General features: G+C 35.2%; 1 protein-coding gene across 2 annotated transcripts in view; it reads left to right on the forward strand.

The window, feature by feature from the left end:
* The window catches only part of Eif4e (eukaryotic translation initiation factor 4E), a 45,168-nt gene that overhangs the window by 14,174 nt on the left and 8,289 nt on the right, over positions 1-22,705 (forward strand). The window contains exons 2-3 of one of the 2 annotated variants that reach the window (XM_003471973.4): positions 12,188-12,294; positions 19,233-19,328. In XM_003471973.4, the coding sequence (XP_003472021.2) occupies positions 12,188-12,294; positions 19,233-19,328 (203 nt within the window). The remainder of the gene's footprint in view (positions 1-12,187; positions 12,295-19,232; positions 19,329-22,705) is intronic. The other variant, XM_063247330.1, reaches the window with a different exon arrangement.

The following is a 22,705-nucleotide window of genomic DNA, read 5'->3' on the forward strand; positions in this document are numbered from 1 at the left end:
TTATTTGTATGTGTAATAGGGAATTTTGCTCATCTTTGCAAGTATTTGACTTATTGGTGTTTACTATGCTGTAATATGCATAATGTAATCACATTATAATTCTTGGCATTTACTTGCTTTTTTCTATAGTAGTGGGATATCACATATAGGCATGGAGTATGGTTTTTTACTGATTCATTGGCAGTGTTGTGCACTGGCAAGATTAGTGAGTGGTTTGAGCTAAAGCAGTGCATCAGAATGTAATACATAATCATAACTTTATGCTGCATTGAAAGAGTACTGTGATAACCATATAGTTTATTGTCTACTCTTGAGCACCTTTGAGAGTAATTGTTCAAGAAATAATTATGCTGAAACAAGTATGTGAAACTAGAATATATGGTATATCTGGGCATCAACCCTGATAATCCTAGATTGTGAAGCAGAATACAGCAAAGGTATGCTGACTTTCCAGGGTTTGTTTATCTTAAAAGTAGTACATGATTTTATAGAATCTCAAAGCTTGAGTGTATAAGTAAAAGTACACAACACATTGCCTGACAGTAACTGCCTAATAATAGGTATTACCTGTCAAGTAAAAACTCACCGTTTGGATGAAGTAAGAGGGTCATATGGTGGTAATAATTTTCAAAATCATAAAGCAGCATCATTTTTTCTGTTTAACTTCTCTAAATGTTATGTATCTATTGTTGAATGTTGTGCCTTCAATTTATTTAGCTGAACTTTTTTGGGTTAGTAATTTGTAATCATGTAGCTGTCTTTGCAATAATAATATTTACATTTCCAATATGACCACAGGTGTTCTTTCCAGTTAACTAAAGATCCACAGAAACAAGGGGGAATGTAAAGCTGTGCTATGGAGATGTTTTACCAGTCATGCCGTCCATTTCTTGGTGCTGTGGTGTTGAAGTTTGTTCATGCCGTTGTCCATTGCTTGGTGCTGTGGTGTTGAAGTTTGTACATTTATCTTGCGTTGTCAAAAAGGCAGGCATTGATATTAAAATCATTGGGGTGTGGTTAACATATAGGTAGTTATTTACAGATTAGTTACTAACTAGCTCTTTTTTTGTATCCACTTATTGTAATGTGATGGTATTTTTATGCTAGGGAGCTAGATGCCTAGCTAAGAATTGAGGGTAGCGTGGAACTGTTTGCCTTTGTTAGATACATGTGAACGATCTGACTTTTGTTCTTAGATTTTCTGTAGTAAAACTTAAAGGACTATTATTCCCCAGAGTTTGAAAATCTGATTATTTTCCCTGTCTTCCCTTGCCTTCCCCAACTCTTATGTTGGTTGCAAACGACAGCACTGATTAATAATGATTTTAAACTATTGTTGATTAAAGTGCCAGACTTTTGTGTTATCATTAAAAACTCTCAACAACTTGAATTGATCCTTACATAAGTTTTTTGCCTTGTCCTAAATCACTTAACCTCTGTTGTTTTAAAAATTTCCTGTACTTAAACATTTATCATATGGGGGCTAGAAATGGACCCATGCTGTGGAAATATTACCTCAAGGATTAGTAAGTCTGGGATTGCATTTGTTGCAAATTGTAGCAGTGAAGTCAGATCTTTGTATAGGGAGGTACAGCATGATTTGGAACCACAGAGGATGCTATGTAGATTAATGTGTTACAGTTTCTTTCCCTAGTTCTTTTGATTTGTTTTGTTTTGATTTTTAGTAGTTGGGGTCTGTGCCTAGACTCCTAACCCCCCAAATGGATGCACAGTGAAGGCTCAAAGGAATGAGACACACACATGGTCTTTTGCGAGATCCTTGGCAGACCTTGTAACTGCCAGTCGGCCAGCTGACTGATGCAAGGCAGCCCATATTTAACCAGAGCAAAGCAAGGAGTTGACGGGACAATAAAGGAAACCAGAACAGGATCTTGGGAGGGGTTCAAGGACCCCTCAGAGTAACAGAGGATGCTAATGAAGGAAAACTATCCACAGAAAGTGTCTAGGTGGCCTCAGCTGTGACCTATCTTGCCGCCTGACGTGTCTCCTCGTTCGCACAGTTCAATCATGCCCAGGCCATTCCACAGCCCTGCACATATATTCAGCTTCATTGCTCTCCAACAGGTAGTAATAGTTCAGTTTACTGCTATCTTCTAGTGATTAATTCATTAATTCCAAAAGTATGGTAGGTGACAACAAAGATATGTTGTCTTCAGTTGAAAAAGTAAGGAGGGATAGTGGTATGTACCTTTTGTCTTAGCGAAGTGTGCTTCTTCATGTGATCGTTACTAAGCACAAGGTGGTGAGTTTGATCCTCATACCAAAATAAATAAATAAATAAAATGACATAATGTCATAGGTAACTATTGCTGTGGAATGGTAAGGCAATTCCTTTCATTTTCTATGTAGAAGCATCAAAAGTAATATAGGAAATAGAGAAAAGTTACACGTATATGTGTAAGTTGATTTTTTCCTTTGTGAAACTAATCAGCTAGCATACCCAGCACTATCTCTGACTGTTTCGTATACCTAGAATAAATAATTGTAGAATAGAAAGCCCATCAACTGTACATTTACAGTGTTTTGGTTTTCCTTTCACTGTACTGAGAATTGAACCCAGAACTATTTTTAAAATTTCAAAACCAAAAAAAAAGGACTAAAAACAATGTTACAGAATTTTAAAACAATAATAGTAGATTAACTGGTTACTATATTATGTATTGTTATCTTCAAAATCGTTCAGATTACAAGATAATAGGCATGAAAAAATGATCGAGCAATGAAAGCACAGACTGTTCCTTTTGATGTATAATCTTTTCCTTTCCTCCATCCCAGTTGTTCTTTCCTTTTGAACAGTTTCATCTCCTTTCACAAAATTTATTGTACATTTTGGTTTGGTCTTTTTCAGTTTTTGAACCCAGCACTTTTTTTGGAAGTTTTTTTAAAAAATGGGTGATTATGGAACTGTGTTGATCAGAACAAAGAAATGTATTTTATTTTTAAAAGAACAAATACTTTCACATCATTCTTCTGTTAAGCGTAAATTTGTGCCAAATAAATGCTTTTTTTGTTGACTTAATACTAGCGATAATCGGGGCTGGGGATTTAGTTCAGTGGCATAAGCACCTGCCTTGTAAGCAGGTGGTTGTGAGTTCCATCCCCAGTACCGGGGGAAAAAAAAATACTAGCGATAATCTTAAAAGTGCGTATAATGCCCATTTTAAGATGAGAAAACTGAGGCACAGGAAAATTGTTGCATGCTCAAATTATGAACTGAATGATGGAGCTGGTAATTCCTACCTAGTAGCGTGGCTCTATGTGATTATATTCCATGTACCTCATTCTGGTGGAAAGCTTTTAAATAGTTACCCATCTTTTACTTTTATAAAGCGACAAAAGATGAAAAAATGCATGTAAAGTGTGACCTGAATTTGATTAGTTTCAACAGACACACACTTACCATCAGTTTTTTGCAGACTTCTTAAGTGTTTACTTTTCCACATCTTAATCTTCCTTGAAGACTTCAACCAGTTGATGATTGGCGTAGTCTGTGGTACCACGCTTTTGAGTTACTGCTTCAAATCTATCAGAGCCAGGGGAACTATGTCTGCCGTGTTGATGTTTACATACTTCACATAAAGGATATCTTAGGACAGGACCTAGAAAAAATTTCCTGCAACTTCCTGGAAGTAATTTGTTGTATGAAGGTAATAGGGGACACAAATGGATATCCGGAGGAGCGCTCATCATTATTTCTAAAGAAATAGTTTTACATGTAAATTTGAGTTGAGGATGAGAAATAATGAATATTCAAAACTATGGCCAACTGCACTGACATTTTGGAATCTAAAGGAAAATATGTAGATTTGAACATGATGAGAATGTAAACTTTAGTCAGATTTATTAGAGATAGATTTATTAGAAACAATAGAAATGGTGCAGGATTTGAGAAACATTTAGCTTTACAATATTAGAATTGCTTTACAGGGCTGCTAATATTCCTCATAATGTGTGCTGGGTTTTGCAGAATGAAGCAAAAAGTTTCCCAAGATTCTTTGCAGCTACTTTTTAAAGGCTTGTTGAATTCTTGCTTGACTTTTTCTTTCTTTCCTGTCAACTTTGCTCTCTTGGTATGACAGTCTAATGAGCCTTAGAATCAATAAATTACCATGCTGAACATTTTTATTTTAGCCTCATAAATTCAGCAAATCTAAGCTTGATACTTTGCCCTCAAATCTTTTTTTATTCCCTTATTTGCTATCACTATTAATTCTCTTTAACCTGCCAGTTAATGAATTCCATTGCCCATAAAATGAAAGTGCACTGTTAGTCTGACCTTTGAGGCCTTTCATAGTCTCACTTCAGGATACCATTTTGGTTCTGCGTTTGGTTTGGTACCATTCTGTAGATAACCATAGTACCATCTCATAGTTTGCTCTGCTCTAGTACCCTGTTTTACCCAACTAAAATAAGTTACACAGTGGTTTTTCAAGGGCAGATTGTTTTTTAGGTTAAATGTATGTTTGGTTACTTTGAGAATGGTCGTGACCTATTAAATTAGCTTTAGCTTTTTTTGTTCTGATGATTTGTATACCTAGAAATACTGATAAAACATGGACATCTAACATGTAATGTCCAGTGAAATTTGCTCATTGAGAGATCACTCACTGCCAGAGAGTAGGGAGAGAGGGAATATAGTGGGGACTTTGCAGTAAAGAATTTTGTTTTCAAATTATGTGTATTTAACTGAGTATACATTATAGAAAGCAACCTTAAAAATAAATTTGTATTATTAAAATAGAGCTTGTTGCTTAAAATGTATTTTAGTTAACATATTCATATTGGCCATATTTCCTTTGCTTGCTCCTGTGTCTTGAAAAAGACATCTGATTGGAACATTTAAAAAATGAAATACCTGTTAAGGAATGTGATTGCACAGACATCACATAGCCCAGCTGTATCCATTTCATAATTAAAGCATATGAGGTGGCACATGCCTGTAATGAGAGCACTGGTACGCTGAAGCAGGAAAATAGCTGTGAATGCAATACTAGCAAGACCTTGTCTTAACCCTCCCGAAAAGTTTCAAATAAGTATTGAACATATGATTGCCTATTGCCAGTAAGCATTTTAATGGTGTTTTAGAGCTTTTCGGTTGAAACGCAGTGTATTTCTGTAATACTAAAAATGAAAATCAAAAGATTTCTCTAGGAAAAGTATACAGATTTCTGTCTTTAAAGACTCATTTAAAGCAGCCCTTTTAATCCAGAATATCAGTGTGTATGCACAGCTCTACATAAATGTGTACAGTACTGGTGTCAAACTCTACCACTGAGTTATCTATCTCTTGTCCTGTTTTCGATTTTGAGAAAGCTTAGCTAAGTTGCCCAAGCTGGTTTCAAACTTGTGATTTTTCTGCCTCGGCCTATCAAGTATTAGGGAATGTAGGTATATACCACCATGCTCAGCTATTTTTTAAGTTCTAGGAGTGAGACATATGTTGTTTTCTGTTCAGCCACTTTCGGTTCCTGTGTGTTCAGACATGATACATCTTATCCTTCCATTATTCTCATAATAGTGAAAAGAACAGAATAATAGAGAAGAATGGAAAATTTTAAATGAATTAGTGAATGATACTTTTTAAAAAATTTTATTTAAGGAGAAAAACAAAAAAAAGCAGAAAAAGTGTATAAGTTATACAGAATTTCAGAAAAAAAATAGTAGGAAATCACTAGTTAATGGATTACATATTGTCATCTTAGAAATATTTGTTCAAGTTACAAAATTAAAGCTTATATAGTGGACATTCAAACAGTGAGACCAAACAGTTCTGTTCAATGATCCAACAAAACTCAGTAATATCATTGTCTATCTTATACATTTAAATATACATGCAGTCATATCGTTTAGAGCACTTTCTTTTCCTCTGTTTTGTACAATGACTATTACACATTTTGGATTTTATTGCTCCCACAGTTCTTATTACTTTTTTTGGAAGAGAGTAAAACCAAATGTGACAGAACAGAGTTGGTCAAATCAAAAGAGTGGACATAATAGACAATGTAAAAACATAATACAAGTGATCAACAATGGTTACCATAATGCCTTCCGCTATCTCTAATAGAGTTGCCGATATCATCAGTTATAATAAAATTGAACAAAACAGTAAAGAACGAAACCAACAAAACCAAAACATTGGAGACATTACAGGTCTTCAAAAGTAGATAATAGTCAACCAGAATGGCGTCATCATGAATCCCACTATCTTCACAGCTGTTGCCTAAATTTTTGAACCTGGTACTATCAAGCAAAACAGAATAGAGGAACATCAGTCAAAACAAGAGGGTGAGAGCAATACAGGGCTTCAAATCAAGTTAATAGAAGATCAAAGTGGGTTACTATAATATATCCTGCTATTTTTTTATTTTTCCATTAATTAAAAGGATAAAAATAAAGTAATAAAATGGAGATTGAGATAAAAGAGGGCATAACAGCAAAACAGCGCAGATCAAAACATAACCATTTAAGCAAAATAGTGTTTCACCACAAGATAATCCCAACATAAAAGTACTTATCATATTGTCTCTTTCCTTGAAATCTTTGAGTATAACTTCGTATACTGTAGCATCAAATACATCAAAACAATGTAAAATCATTCAAGAAAATGACAGTATTACAGGGTATTTAGAATCAACTAACAAAATGAAAATGAACAATGGTTTCTGTATAATCTTCTTGTCTAAAAAAGTTTTTGTTTATACTACCACATATAATAAGATCCAGTAAGATACAACCTGTTAAGACCAATGGAGACAGAAGAACAAAAGCTTGATGAGACTTCAAAACAAGATGATACTAAATCAGCATTACCTATTATGACTTCATTTTCTCCAGAATAGCTGTTCCTATCATACAATCTTCTCTGCCTCATTTCTGTTGAGCTCTTTTTCTGTCATTAGTTGACAGTTTGTCTTCTTCATTTTGTTTTCTGCTCCATTCATTGTGGCCTCTCTGCCACTATTTCTGGATTCTTTGTATTTTTCTTTTTTAGAATATCCTGCAGTATTCTCTATAGAGTTGAATTGGTGGTTGCATATTCCCCCAGTTCCTCTTTATCCTGGAAGCACCTTGTTTTTCCATCAATTTCCAGGGATAGTTGTGCAGGATATGTCAGTCTTGGCTGGAGGTTATTATCTTTCAAAGCTTGAATTCTTTCCCCCCATGCTCTTTGTGATTTGATGGTTTGTGCTGAGAAGTCTGCTGTAATTCTGATGGGTGTTCCCTTGTAAGTGATCTGTTTCTTGTCTCTGGTGGCTTTTAATATTCTGTTCTTATATTGGATTTCTGGTATTTTGATTATTATATGCCTGGGTGTAGCTCTGTTTTTCATTTCATGCTCCCATATTACAAACCTGGCCTCCAGTTCAGATAATCTATCCTTAGTTTCTTTCAAGCTGTTATGCCAGCTTTCGATAGAGTTTTTAGTTTCCTGGTAATCTCTTTGAATGTGCTTCACGTATTCTATGCTTTCTCTGTTTTCTCCATCAAACAATTGTCCCCTCTTTTTCTGTTCTTCCATTCCACCATCTGTTTTTCTTGGGTGGTGCTTAACATTTCTCTAACTATTCTGCCTATGTCTAGCTTCAGGTCATTAATAACTTCATTTCTGAACTGGTCTATGAGGCTCTGGAGTTAGCGCTTTATGTCTGTTGGTGCTGTGTCTGCTATTGCCTGTTTCTCAGGGTTGGGGGCCGAGGGGCCTTTCTTGTTGCTCCCTCTTCCCATATTCTTTGTTCCTTATATATGCAAGTGTATATAGGAGGCCCAGCTTCCTTCCCTGTTGGCCACAGTCTGTTTGAATTGTGCCGGCTAGGTGTTCCCACCCACCACAGCGCCCCAGGGAGTTACGGACCGGGCAGCCTATGTGGGGCTCGCCCCTCCAGTTCACCTTCAGGCCCTGGGACCTGGGTTGTGCTAGTCTACCGGGTCTCAGTCAGCAGCATCACGTAAGCTAGGCACTGCTCACCACTCCCACTTGTGAGGGGGATACGTGACTGAAGTCAGTACAGCGCCCTGTTCTGGCAAGTCTGCCCGGTCCTAGAATGTCCTCTGTTGCATCCTCTAGACAGTGGAAAGTCCCAGTTTCCCCCACTCACCGCAGGTCGATGCACAGCTCCCCGCCTGTCCTGCTCTCAACTCCATTCACCGATTCCCGCTTTCAGAGCTTTCATGTGTCTCTCTCCCTGCCGAGCCGATTCAGATGCAGCCGCGGCGGCAGGAAACCCAAATCGCAGCTTCCAATGGCGAAGGCTCCAGCTTCCTCGCTTAGGCTTTATCTGTTCCTGTTATAGCACCAGGATTGCATTCCCAGTTGGTTTCTCTCAGCCCAGTTCGTTCTTAGGTCAGCAGGGCGTATTTCCTCTTGCTTAGGATTCCTCACTCCGCACCATTCCTGGATTCTAAGCTGAGTCTTTCAGTGAGCCTCCGTAGCTGCTGCTATCTGTTTGCCATGTTCTCCTGGAAGTCGTGAATGATACTTTTGATCCTGTAATATTTGCAATTCACGTTGTAAATTGCTTCATTATTTTATGTGTTGCTGAAATAAAAGACTTAAATACATGTATAGTTTATAAGGATTTTTGAACTTACGAGTACGGTACATTTAAGAGAATTTATAGTGCAACGTGTTTAACATCCCAAAACCTGAAACTTTTTAGCAGTGACATGGTGTTACAAGTGAAAAATTCCATACCTGATTTTATGTAAGAGGTTTGGTCTACATACCAGGCATACAGGTATACAATGCTTAGTTTCTTTAGCATCACCAAAGAACAAATTTTTTGAGCTTCAATATACAAACTTTGTTTAATGCATAGAATTTAAAATACCATATAAAGTTCTTTCAGGCTTTGTTTAGAACATATATTTGGAACATAAATGATCTTCAAATTTAGAGCCCAAGATATCTTGTTGTGATATACAAATTTCACCAAAATCTGAAGCACTTCTGACCCCAAGTATTTGGATGAGAGGTATTTACTCAATGTATACATTGGGACTTATCCAAAGGTTTGTTGTTGTTGTTCTGTTTTTTTTTAACTTTTTAAAATTTTTTATGGGCCTTCCCAGTCTTACAAATTACATATACCCAACACTGTGGCCAGACCCATCGTTGTTTTAAAACCCCGAACTGTTTATTAAGTGTATAAAAGATTATACACTTAACCATCTTTTATATACTTCTGTTGTTTGGTCTTTTTTACTTGTTCCCACTCCCACTCCTACTCCCCTTGGATCTTAATTCTTCCAGGCATAAGACTTTCCTTTGGTGTTCCTCTTACTTTTAATCCACTTCATTGGAGAGTTAGGAAAGTGTTTAGGACTACATTGGTTTCGCTTTCATTTTGGAAGGATATTTTTCCTATACATTAAATTCTAAGATGAAAGCTTTTCAGCACCAAAGTAACATTCTATCATTTTGCATGTGAGAGTGTGGTGCTGGGGCAGAGTCTCACTATGTGTAGTCCATGGTGGCCTTGATCTCAAAGTAAGCCTCCTGCTTCAGCCTCCTGAGTACTGGGATTACAGCAGGCCTGTGCCACCATGCCCACCTTCTATAGTTTTACCTGCTCCATAGTTTCAGTTGAGAACTCAGCTGTTACCGTCATTTCTATGAAAACTGTTTTCTGACTGCATTTGATGTGCCCAGGTATGGTTTTTGCTTATGTATATACTTTAGTTTCCTAAGTTGAATGAATCTAAGTTTTTAAAAATGAGATTTAATAAATAATTGTCAATTCATGCATTGCTTCTGTCCCATTTTCTCTCACGTTGGAATCTTTCAATCATGTTTCACATTAAATTCTTTTTTTCTGCTTTAGTATGAATGTTTTCCTTTTGATATAGGGGAATGGAAACTCCCAATCTACTGTGTCTGGTATGAGTTTGTGTTCTCAAAAATCGAATGAATTTTAGGAACAATGAGGTTAAGAGCAGAATATATTTATTGAGAGAAAGAAAGGTTCCCAAGCGTGTTGCCAGGGCCTCTGTCTTTTCTAGGAACTCACAGGGTAAAATCATGAGGTTAAATGGGTCAAAGGGGGGGGAAATGGGAATTAGCAAGGTGGGCATAAGGTGGAACAGAACAGTGGTCAGCCAGTAAGATTAACTGCTCAGATAAAATTGATTAAATTAGGAGCAAATGGGGGAGCAATTTATTTAGTAAGCAGGCATGCTTAACAGCAGTGACTCTTCCTGTAGAGGGTGGGATACTGACTCCTGACTTCCTCAGGGTAATAGAGAACTATTTGGACTGTGGGTCCTTAGGATGTGGTTATTTGCTTTGCCTTTTGTCTTGAGATTTTGCCCACAGCAGAAAGTGATTGTCTCTTCCCAGTCTGCAAGGTATCTGAACTTCTGCCCTGGGTCCTTTGAGGGCCCAGCTCTGTTTGGCTGCCTATAATGTTTCTAACTAACTCAGCTGCCTATAACATTTTGACCTGTCTTATCAGTTCACAATTCTTAGTTCTGCTAATCTTAGTCTATTTTTTTTTATTCAGTAAGCTTCTAGTATCAAGTATTATAGATAGCAGTTCCAGAGTAAACGTATCTACTTACTTTTAAAAAATAGATTGTAATTCTTCTTTCAAATACTCCTATTTACATTCTCTCTTCTGTCTGTTATTTTACCATGGTATTCATAGTGAAAAGTCTTTGCTTATTTCATTATCTGTTTGTCTTTTTCCATAAACAATTTAATCTCTTGACTAGTCACTGTTTAAAAATTGTCTATATGCCTAGTGTTTGCTACATATTGTAGTAGTTAATATTTATAGAGGCTGAAGATTAATTTTAAAAGAATGCATAATTTAGTGTTCGGAGACAGTTTTTGATAAGTAGATTACCTTCAAGTCTCACTATTAGATTTGTTAGATGTATTTCAGTTTTGTCTTAACAAATCAGGAATTATACTTAATTCCTAATTGCATGATCTGTGTCCTAGTCTGTGGCTTTGTGGTTTTATCTGAACTGAACTTTGGCTCTGAACTCAGTTTCTCTTGCTGCAGTGGCTGAAGTTTTGACTCAGCAGTTTTCTGTTAACCACCTTTCCATTACACTTCTGAGCATGCCATTTTGAGTTAGCACAGTGGTAGTGAACCTGTGGCACATGTACTGCAGTGTACTGTTTGTTATTGAATGCTCTAAAAGGTTCACCATCACTGCATAGGACCTGTGAGGGATTTTACATAGATTTTGGGGAATTACTTGTCAGCAACTCTTTTTTGATGTTTTGATGCACTGTCCTCCAAAGTCCACTTCCTGCTCTCTTCTGTTTTCTGTGTCCCTTGTGCCTCTCAGCATCTTGAGTGGACATTGTCATTAAACTAGTGGGGTAACAAATGATGTTTAGTAATTATCTATTTGAAGACCTGAATTGACTGACGAGAAAATGCTGGTAAAAATGAATTATTTTTAAGACATTAGGTACTGTATGTAAATCTTAGGTCTTTCTTTTTTCTGTATAAGCATTTAAATGTATTATGAAGCCCATAATGACCTATGAGGTTAAGCACTATAGTCTCTGACAATACTTAGTGAGCAAAATCAAGACATAGCCCTTGCTCTAAGTGATTTTATAGGTGAGCAGAATCAAGTTCCTTTGTATGTTGCGTATCATGGAAAATTATATTCTTTAAAATGAGAATTTTACTGTAAATAGAAAGAAAATGTTCAGATGAGGAAGGGGAAAGAAAGGAAGAGAAAAATAAGAGAATAGAAGGAAAAAATAGAAACAAAGCTTTTCGTAAATAAGGAAGGGGGGAGAGGGTTTAAGGGAGGAGAGGAGAGGGAAAGGGGAAGAATTAAAACATATACAGGTACAAATTACGTAAGACTGTTACCATTATGTATTGCTAAAATGTAGTTTTAAAATTAATTTTAGAAAATGAGTACTTAGCACCTCTTTGGTTTGAGATCTTTTTTGCACATAAATCTGGTTTATCTTGTTATGTTAATATACATTTCTATTATCAGCAGCATTATGTATGTGTGTGTGTGTGTGTGTGTGTGTGTGTGTGTGTACTGGGGATGGATATCATGACCTCACACTTAACAGGCAAGCACTTGAGCCACTGAGCTAAATCCCTGGCCCTTGACTGAAGTATATTAGAGTATTGCTGCCATAATGTTCAGAAACTCAAAATTTTTATGTTACTTTCTACTATAGGAAACCACCCCTACTCCTAATCCCCCACCTGCAGAAGAGGAGAAAACAGAATCTAATCAGGAGGTTGCTAACCCAGAACACTATATTAAACATCCTCTTCAGAACAGGTAAGTTTTTTGACACCTAGGCATTTTGAATTTAGATAAGAAGGCAAATGGAGAACAGAACAAGTTTGAAAAGGAAAATTAGATAAGACTAGTTTCACATGTGCTCAGGTTGAAGGCTCCATTTTCACTTGATATCCATTGATCAGCAAACAATTTTATATCTTAATCTTGAACCTATGAAGAGCTGGATGAGGAGCCAGGGATATAGCTCAGCAGCATAGGCGCCTGCCTGGCCAGTACAAGGACATGAGTTCATTCCCTGATTAAAAAAAAAGCTCAGTGAGATTGGTTTGAAATTTGTTGTATGTTGATTATAATTAAAGTTGTGGTAGTAAATTAGTGGCCGTAAGGAGAAGTAAATGATGCAGAACAAATGCCTGAGATTTTAGTACATAAGGGCTTTTTGTTTAGGGAAACTATGTAGCTAGGATATAGATTCAAAGATTAGGACAAAGTAGAATGTCATAGAACTAAAATAAACTTTTTTCTAAAAACAGGGTAATCAATAACATATGTGCCCAGACAGGTAAAGCAAAGTCTTAAAATATCCAGTAGGTTGGACAGTTACTTAAAAATGCTTCTTAAGGGAAAGATTTTTAGTAGAGTATAGGTGATGGAATAGATAGTGGAGCAGTTGAAGAGTGAATAAGACATAAGCAGATTTACAGAGAAACAACAGGTAACTCAGAGTTGGACTGAAAAAAAAAAGGTAAATGCTGTGGAAACTAGAGGTTGTTAGTGGGGTTTAAGAGACAAATTAGGGAAAAGAGGAGGTGTAAAGCCAGGTATGGTGGAATTTGCCTGTAATCATGGAACTTGGGAGGCTGATGCAGCGGAATCATGATTATGAGGCTAGCCTGGACTACGTAGCAAGACCTTGTCTCCAAAAACTTTAAGATCAATTTTCATAGTGATACGAAACAGTTTAGTAGTTGTTTTTCTAGATTATAAAGTGGAAATTAACTTGATTTCATTAATAGCTAAGGTGGGAAGAAAATAGCAGCTTAGAAACATTGTAAGAACCTTCTGGGTTAATTATATTATTTTTCAGGGCAGCTCTTTTACTTTGTTTACTTGAAAGAGCCCACAAGTCTGTTTATGGTTTCGATTTTTGTTTTTGGAGGGGGGTACCGGGGATCGAACTCATGACTATGCCCTTGGAAAGCAGGCACTTATGCTGATGAGCTAAATCCGTGGCCCGATTTCATTTATTTTTGAGAATAAAGTGTCTTTATGATCAAAATGTCATTCTTTATGAGACCCATTGAGATACATGATAATCCAAATATACTTCTGAAATTTTCTCATAGAAGGTTCTGTGGTTACTTTTCAATGAGGAACAAATGATGTGGCTTGTCACCTAATAGACCATTAAAGATCAAATAATCCCTAAAAGTAAAGTCCTTTCATAGAGAATCATTGTGCCTAATGTCTTATATTGAACATCAGATTTGTTTTCTTGTTTTTGGTATCCAGGACCAGAATCAAATTCACAACCTTGCACTTGCCAGGCAGGCACTTACACCACTGCTCTAAATACCTGGCCCTGAACATCAGATTTGTATAATTCAATGTAACAGTACCAGTATTCTTGAAAGCTTTTTCCTTTTCTTTCTTTCTTTTTTTTTGGTCTTTGGTTGGTTGGTTTTCTTCTAAAAACTAATTCTGTATACTATCTAGTCGTCTCTAAATACAGTAGTTCTTGGTGTTGATGTTGTGGAGAGATGTAATAAAAGCATGTATCTCCTACAGCTTAAAAGAAATCTGAGAAGAGATTTTTTTTAAAAGTTTCACCTTTAGTAAACAAATCCGAAAACACAGGACTTTGATTTCTATATAAATTACATTTTTTTGTGTGTAAAATAGCAAACAATATTTGGAAAAATACTATAAGATACTTTATGATTCACATTTGCTAGTTTCTTAATTATTTCCTTTTTAAAATATTGCACAAGTTTTGTGTGTTTGGTTTTTGTTTTTGGTACCAGTGATGGAACTCATGATCTCACGCTTGCCAGGCAGGTGCTTATGCTGCTAAGATGAATCCCTAGCCCAATGTTTTCATGAGTCCTTAATTGTATAAAGAATAGGTGAACAGGGCAAAAGTATATAAAGTAAAAGTTCTTGGCTTTGTGAAATACTGTATTTTACTGTGCTGTCCACATACTGTTAAATTTACTGTGTATAATTCAGAAGTTTAAGGCATACACATATATTGTATTTTTAGGCTAGTCATTGAAAATACTATTTTTTTTGTTTGCATGTACAGATTTTGTCTCATTGTTTTAGCCTGTGTTTATATGAATCTATTCATCAGGCTTACATTAGTGAGCATAAAATTTTTCCTTCTTACAAATATTGCTGCAATTTACCTTAATATGTATGTTTGTACTCGTGAATGGACCTATAGTATAAAATTTCAGATTTCCTAGGACAGAGACCACCCTTTTAACAACTTTTGCAGAAACTGCCAAATTACTCTTCTTGATGAGCTTAGACTGAAAGGTGGAGGGGTCCAGGTTTTTATATTCTTACTAACTGGGATCATTACATTAGTCTTTTGAATTGATGGTCAGCCAGATTGGTCAGTGATTTTGAAAGTTTTTACTATTTTTAATTTGTATTTCTTGTATTGAACTTAAAAAACATTTTCATGTTGTATTGACCATCTGTGGTTTTATCAGTGGACAATCCATTTAGTTTTTATCTTTTTTCTTCAGGATTATCTTTTCAGGTTTATTTTTAGGCATTTTAAGTATGTTAATTCACCTAAGGCAAAAAGGTGGGGACGTGTTAGCTTGAAGTAGATTATCCAAATCATGTCCTTTTAATAGTGTTTTTGTACTTCCTTCCCCTTACTCCTAGAAGTTAAACCATGGGCCCCAAGTAGGCAAATGCTCTACCACAGAACTATATCCCTAGCTCTTTTAAAATTTTTTAGTTTTTGAGACAAAGTCTCAGGTTACCCAGGTTGGCCTTGCACTTGCTGTCCTACTTTAGCCTTTTTGGGGTTTTCTGTTTGTACTTAGAGGATTTTAATCTTGTTTTGTGGTATGCAGTCCACGCCAACCATGAATTCACTATGTGAGAGCCCTGCTGGTCTCAAGTTGGTGAACTTCTTATCTCTCTACCTCTGATGGAGTGGGATAAATCATTCATATATACCACCTCAAATTTATCAGGAATGTCTTTTTTGAAAGTTGTCATGCTTGTAGTAGCAAATGAAAACTTTCTAACTTACTATTTTTTTCCTGAAAACTCACATTTTCAGCAACAGGCTCAGTACTTTGTTCATTCCTGCCTCCAAAGAAAAGATATTTTGTCAGTTATTCAAGTAAAAATGATCTTCCATGAGAAAGAGTCACAAGCTCACCTAAAAATGTAAAGTTATGCCAGTACTCTATTTTGGTAAGCATTGGTAGAAGTGCTTTTGTAATTTTTCTTTACTAATTTCACATATAAAATATGAAAAAGTTATGTAGACAGATTGAAATTTTTTTTTAAAAAGCCAGTCAAATTTAGCAGTGGGGGGGAGTGGTATACCAACTTTGGTGATACTAATGTTGATAAGTTCTGATAACCCACTGCGATCAGACCAGCCAACAGATTGAAATTTGTGAAAATATAATTTCTATTCCTTTAAGGATGTTCTTAAATGAAACTGAGATTGTTTTTACTTTGAAGCAATGATATAAAACAAGTAAATCATAAGTATGGGAAAGTTCCCTAAATAGAACCACAGTTACATAGGAAATAACAACCATAATCAACAAATAGGCATACACCAAATTAAAAAGGTCTGCACAGCCAAAGAATCGATCAGAATGAAGAGACCACTTACAAAATGAGCTTTTTTTTTTTTTTGTCAGCTGTTCCTCAGGACTAATATCTAGAATATATAAAGAACTCAAAAAAATTAGAACACCTGAAACAAAAAATACAGTCAAGAAATGGGGCAAGTGGGGCTGGGGATTTAGCTCAGCGGCATAAGCGCCTGCCTTGCAAGCAGGCAGTCGTGAGTTCAATCCCTGGTACCAATGAAAACGAAAAAAAGACCAAAAAAAGAGAAATGGGGCAAGTAAATCAAAGACACTTTTTAAGAAGAATTACAGATAAACAACAAAATGCATGAAAGAAATGTTCAATGTTATTGGCCCTTAGAGAAATACAAATTTACACTAAAATTCCATCTTATACCAGAAAGGACAATGGTCATCAAGAAATCAGAATAATTGTAAATACTGGCATGGCTGCAATGAAAAAGAAACCCTCCTACATTGTTGATGGAAATGTAAATTAATATAGCTATTACCAAAATTCCTCAAAGAACTAAAATTAGAAATTCCCTGTGACCCAGCTAGCTGCCACCTAGGTATCTTTCCCAAACACCTAAAAATATATCATAATATAGCAGTCATGCATAGCAGCACAATTAATAATTAAATCCTAGAAGCAACCTGTATACTTATCAACAGACAATTGGATAAAGAAAATGTGTGTGTATACATGTGTATGTCTCAGCTATAAAGAAGGACAAATTTGAGACATTTGTAGGAAAATGAATGCACGTAGAAAAATGAAATAAATCAGACACCGACGCTTAAGTACTGTACTGTATCTCATTTGAGTAAGGCAAAATGTGAAGAAAACACAATGAACGATGCATGACAAATGACAAGGGGACGGATCTTTTACAAATGGGAAAGGGCCTAAACAAACATGAATTAGAGGAGATGGGGAGTGGAAGAGGAAATAAATAGACTAAAAGTATACCATGTACAGAAACCTAATAACCTTGTTGTATGTAAATATTATATGTCATAAACATGAGGTAAGTTAAAATCAACAAAAACATGGAGAAAAGGAATTTGGAGGAGAAAGTAGGGAAGTAGGAAAAGGATTTAAAAAAATAAAATAGAACCAAGCTATGGTATATACAAGTACCCCCTCCACCAGATGATTGTGTAACTGCTTGTATTGCAAACATATACTAGTAAGACTTTTTAAAAACATACAAAGGATACAGTGACTACTAGTATGGTTTAGTGCATTAAAGTATCATCAGATTTACTCAGCCTAGTGCAAAACACTAGAGTATCTGAGCTTTATATGGAGAAAAAGATAATCTTTTTTCTTTTTTTTTTTTTTTTTTTTTTTTGAGACAAGATCTTGTGTAGTCTAGGCTGACCTTGAGCTCTCAAAAGGTGCTGGACATACAGGTGTGTCATAATTCCAGGACTCTGAGTAGTTTTCTTTCCAAAAAAAAAAAAAAACCACAAAACAAAGAACTAAGTAATTTTAGAATTTTTTTCTGCCTGATTTTTTTCCCCCTTGATAGTGAGTTGGCAAATGCAACAGATTATTCAAGTACATGTTGAAATGATTTCATCTTCATGTATAACTGGAATTTACAGGCTTTGATTATGGAATTATGGAGTGTGTGTCCAATTTGGAAAGCTTTTCAGACAATTTCCGATGAGAAATTAAAGTATTATTTGTATATCTTCCTGTATACTTAACCCATCTGTGGGTTATTTATAATACCTAGTTGTTTTGTTTTGATTTTGAGTTTTTGTTTTGTTTTTCTAAATCATTCTGTATCATTGACTGACTTAGAAGAATGTGTAACCTGGGGATTTGAAACCCACATACACCAAGGTTTACGTGTTATAGCTCAAGATTTGTTTCGAGACAGGGTCTCACTGTGTAGTTCAGGTAGACCTGCACTCAATTGTAGCCCAGGCTGGCCATGAACTCAGTCGTCCTTCTGCCTTAGCCTCCCAAGTGTTGGGATTACAGGTGTGTACCACCACACTTTGCTGCTTCCAAGAATATTGAATTTGATTTCTCTAAAGGTGAATCATGTTGGGTTGATAACATTTATTGACGAGCTATTAGATGCATTAATATATGTATCAGATACATATATAAGCTTCTTTCTTGGCTAATAGCTTTTGGTTCCTCTTGAAATTGAATCTTTGTCTTCCCTTACTTTCCTTTATAGTTAAACACTTAGGATACTTTTTAAAAATTTTCTTAAATAACTGTGCTTTCTTAACTCTGTCATAGCACTTGCCACACTGGAATTGTCTCTCTGCAACATTTCTGTGTAATCTCTTACATGATTAGACTCCAGATCTCTTTAAGTGTAATAGGGATCTATTATACAGTAGCATTAAATGTGGTTCCTTTTAAAGTTTTGTTTCATTTTATATTGTAGTGTAAGGGATTCAACTCAGGACCTTACACATCCACTGAGCCTACCTATCAGCTGACATGCATGTTTTTTAAATGAAAGAAATAAAGAAAATTTACATGTCTCTGTAGTAAGAATTACCACTTTAGGGCATGGTGGCACATGCCTGTAATCCCATCACTCAGGATGTTAAAACCAGGAGTATTGCTAAAAGTTCAAGGCCAATCTGAACAGCATAGTGAAACTGTATCTCAGAAGAATAAAAAATAACAGCCACTTGAAGTTTTTATTCTAAAAGTGTGCAATAAAATACATATAACAAAAAATTGCCTGCTTAGCATTTTTAAAGCTACAGCTTAATGTTAAATATATGAGACTAATATTATCTAACTCTGTAAATAACATCTTCTATTCCCTCCTCTCCTCACCCCCTGGCAACCACCATTCTCTTGTGTATATGATGGTAACTACTTAGGTACTTCTTGTAAGTGAGATTATAAAGTATTTCTCTTTGTAAGACTGGCTTCATAGGTCTTATCTCAAGAATGTCCTTTCTTTTTAAGGCCCATTGATCTTCCATTGTGTATCAGAACTATATTTTGTTTATTGATTTGGTGATGGATACTTGGATTGTGTCTTTTTTAACTATTGTGAGTAATAATTATTGTGAATAATAATTCTGCTACAACACTGGTATGCACAACTACCTTTTTTTTTTTTAACACTGACTTCCTCTTTTTAGATGGGCACTCTGGTTTTTCAAAAATGATAAAAGTAAAACTTGGCAAGCAAACCTTCGACTGATCTCTAAGTTTGATACTGTTGAAGACTTTTGGGCGTAAGTAACTATTTATTTGTAGCTTTTTTAGTTGCATAGTTTTTCATTTTAAGTCAAATTTACAAAATGAAGGGCTAGGTGGAATTAATCTTCCATCTGTAGAACTATTTTTGTCAATTCCTCACAGATATTTGAATTGGTGTTTTATGCCTCATTGATTTTAGAGACTTCAATCTGGTCATTCTTTGGACTTCAATATTCTGTAGTCCTTGTCCTAAGATACCTGTTTTTCTATTGAGAGTCTTTTATTTCCCTAGAACTGTGGACAGCTAGTTGAAACTTGTTTCCTTTTGTGGTTGCCTAGACATACTTGCCTCAAAAGTAGGCTATTTCAGAACACTATTAGGGTCCCCATTTTTATAAACTTTTCAGTGTAATACCTGAAATTTCCTGTGTTAGGGATTTTGAAATATTAAAAATTAACATAAAAATTCAGTGAATGTTAGTATCTTTGATAGTAGTTGTTAATTTTATTATACTTCTGTCATAAGCTTTAAGAAGAATAGAAATTATTTGAGAAACGTTTCCAGTTTAGTTGAAAATTGATTTGGCAGAAACATGCATGATTTCAAAATACAACTTCAAATCACAGTCTTTATCCAGTTGTTTTCATACTGATCTTTAAAAAGAGTTTTATTTCTCCCTTGTCTGAGAGAGTAACCTAGCACATCCTAGGCAGATGCTGTACTACTGATCTACATTCTCAATTCCTACAAAATCAACTTGTTTGTATCTTTACATGGAGAATATATGTAGGGAGATACTATTTTGAGAACATAAAAGGTAAAACTTAAAACAGGTTTTTAAGAAGTTTGAATTACCTAGCAGTTATGTAAAATTACAACTTTTACACCTCTGTGTTAGAATCACATATGTGATAAATTAGTGACGCTACTCTTTGTTTTAATGTAATTCTCTGAGTGTATTCTGTCCACACAGAAGCACCAATGATCATAAAATTTGTGTGTATTTTCTCAAGGGCAAGAAATAATATTCTGTATATTTCCAGTGCTTAGCCTGTAACAGGCACTCAGTGTACATTTGCATCACTGAAAAAAAAAATATAAGTACTTGGAAAATGGTCGAGACCAAATTCACTAAGTAGTTCAGGTTGACCTTGAACTCATTTTGTAGCTAGGCTGGTCTTAAACACACAGTGGTTCTCCGGCCCAGCTAACCAAACACTGGGATTTCAGGCATGCACCACTACACCTAACTGAAAATGGTCATTTTTTAATTGAAAGCATTCTTTTTTTAAATAATAATATTATTTTCAATAGACAGATCTAGTTGTCTAGTTAAATAACGGTTATTTTACTTTGCCTTTGAAACAAGTGGTTTTTCTTCTCTGAGAATGTAGGTCAGAATTTGAGTAACTGGTCTCGCACAAAAAAGTGCTTTCCAGTCTCCTACAGAGGGAAAAGAAATCTTGATCTCTTCTTCCAGTCAACTTTTGTGTTTGTCTAGGTATTTTTTTTTTTTTGCTTTTATCAGTTACATAATCAGATTTTAATTTGTCCTCTAATTGTAACATTGCCCCACACTTCAGTTATTTGTGATCAGTACATTTTTACACCATAATTCAGAAATTTAAAGGAATCCTTCAGTTTTCTATAAATATCTGTCATTTCTTAATTTCTTTTTTCTAACAGAGTTAATCTAAACAGCCATTGAATCCAATTTTGTTTTTAACCAACCTTTGTATTCTTAGGATTCATCTGTTTAATGTGCCATTATGAATTCTCATTATTAACTTAAAGAGACCTAAGCGCACCATGAAGGACAAAAGAGTCAGCAGAAAAGAGGAGGAGTCTTCTACCTTGAATGCAAGAAAATCACTCTCATGCTATTCACTTAAATTAGTTTTCACCATGAAAGTAATGGTGTTAATGCTATAATACTGTTAGTATTCAGGACCCTCTCATGCTATCTTATCAATAGTGAGTTATACAGGTGTTTTTTTCTGTCCAATATGATGAAATGCTGGATGCTTTCTTAAAATTCAGCCTGGAATATTGTTGGGTGGGGTGAAAATAGCACCAGGAGGAACTGATTTAGGGTAATTGAATCGTCTATGGTTTGCAGACATATAGTGAAAATATATTCTGCCGTCTGATATTGGAGACAATTTTTAAAATAAGTTATAAAAGACTTATTAAGAGACTTACAAGAAATCAAATGGTCTAGTCTTCTACCTTTAGACAAATGAGCAAGTGATCTAAAATGTTATCTTATTTTGATATTTGGGAAATAATTTTTTTTTTTTTGTCTTCTTTTTTATCGGTACTGGGGATCGAACTCACGACTGCCTGCTTATAAGGCAGGCGCTTATGCCTCTGAGCTAAATCCCCAGCCTGAAATAATTGATTTTTATAACATTTATTAGTACATGTTTGCAGTACGTGAAGTTTACATTCACCTTAAAGAGAAGGTACAAATACAAAACACCGATTCTTTTTTAATCTCCTCAGTCAGCTCCCTCCATCTATAAATCCGCTTTCCCTGTTTTCATTATTGTTATTTTTCGTTCATGTTTACAACAGAAAATCTTTACATTTATTGTGGGAATTTGGTGCATGTACATAACATAGCTTAAGGCTTTTTACACCCCTCTAAATTTGGGACTCCTGGACCTCATTCCATTTACAAAAGATCCAATTTCCTGTTTTCTTCTCAGTCCTTTATTATGGTCTTTATTTGAACTTCGTCGCTCAAATGAAAGAGAACGTGCAGTATTTGAACTTGTGCATCTGATTTATTTCACTTGCTGTATTTTCCAGTTGTGTCCATTTTCCTACAAATTATCCTTTATCTGTTCATCTGTTGATGGACATATAAGTGCTTCTAGGATTTAGCTGTTATAAATTGTGCTGCTCTAAACCTTGGTTGATATGAATTGCCATGACGGAATGTCTATGTAGTAGGATGGGAAATAGTTTAGAAATATAGGTTCTACCCTGTATGTAAGTGATTATAATCCTGAGGGGGAGAGCTTAGACCTATTTTTTATTTCTTTAAACCTCCCATAATAATTATTATACTGACTCATGAGTAACAATTTGTATTTTGAGAACCTTTTCTATACTTGAGTATCTCCAAAGATAATCCTGGTAATCGTGTGGTTCATCTTTTCTCTTGGTTTATTTTTTAGTATGTTTATGAACAAACACTTGTTCATTAGCTTCACAAATTCATTTGTTTAAATAGCCTTACCTTTATTTTTAGTTTCCTACATATACATGGTTATGCATTGAATTAATATATCAAAATCTTTTTGGCACAGTAAAATAAAATGGTATTGAAAATTGTTTTATAAATTGTCTCTTGAACTTAATACCTATTTTGTCTATTTCAGAAATTAATTCCATGGCAAAAAA

This window comes from Cavia porcellus, unplaced genomic scaffold, assembly GCF_034190915.1.
Source record: "Cavia porcellus strain 051 isolate PalLab524CR breed Dunkin Hartley unplaced genomic scaffold, mCavPor4.1 scaffold_4, whole genome shotgun sequence".
Classification (NCBI taxonomy): Eukaryota; Metazoa; Chordata; class Mammalia; order Rodentia; family Caviidae; genus Cavia; species Cavia porcellus.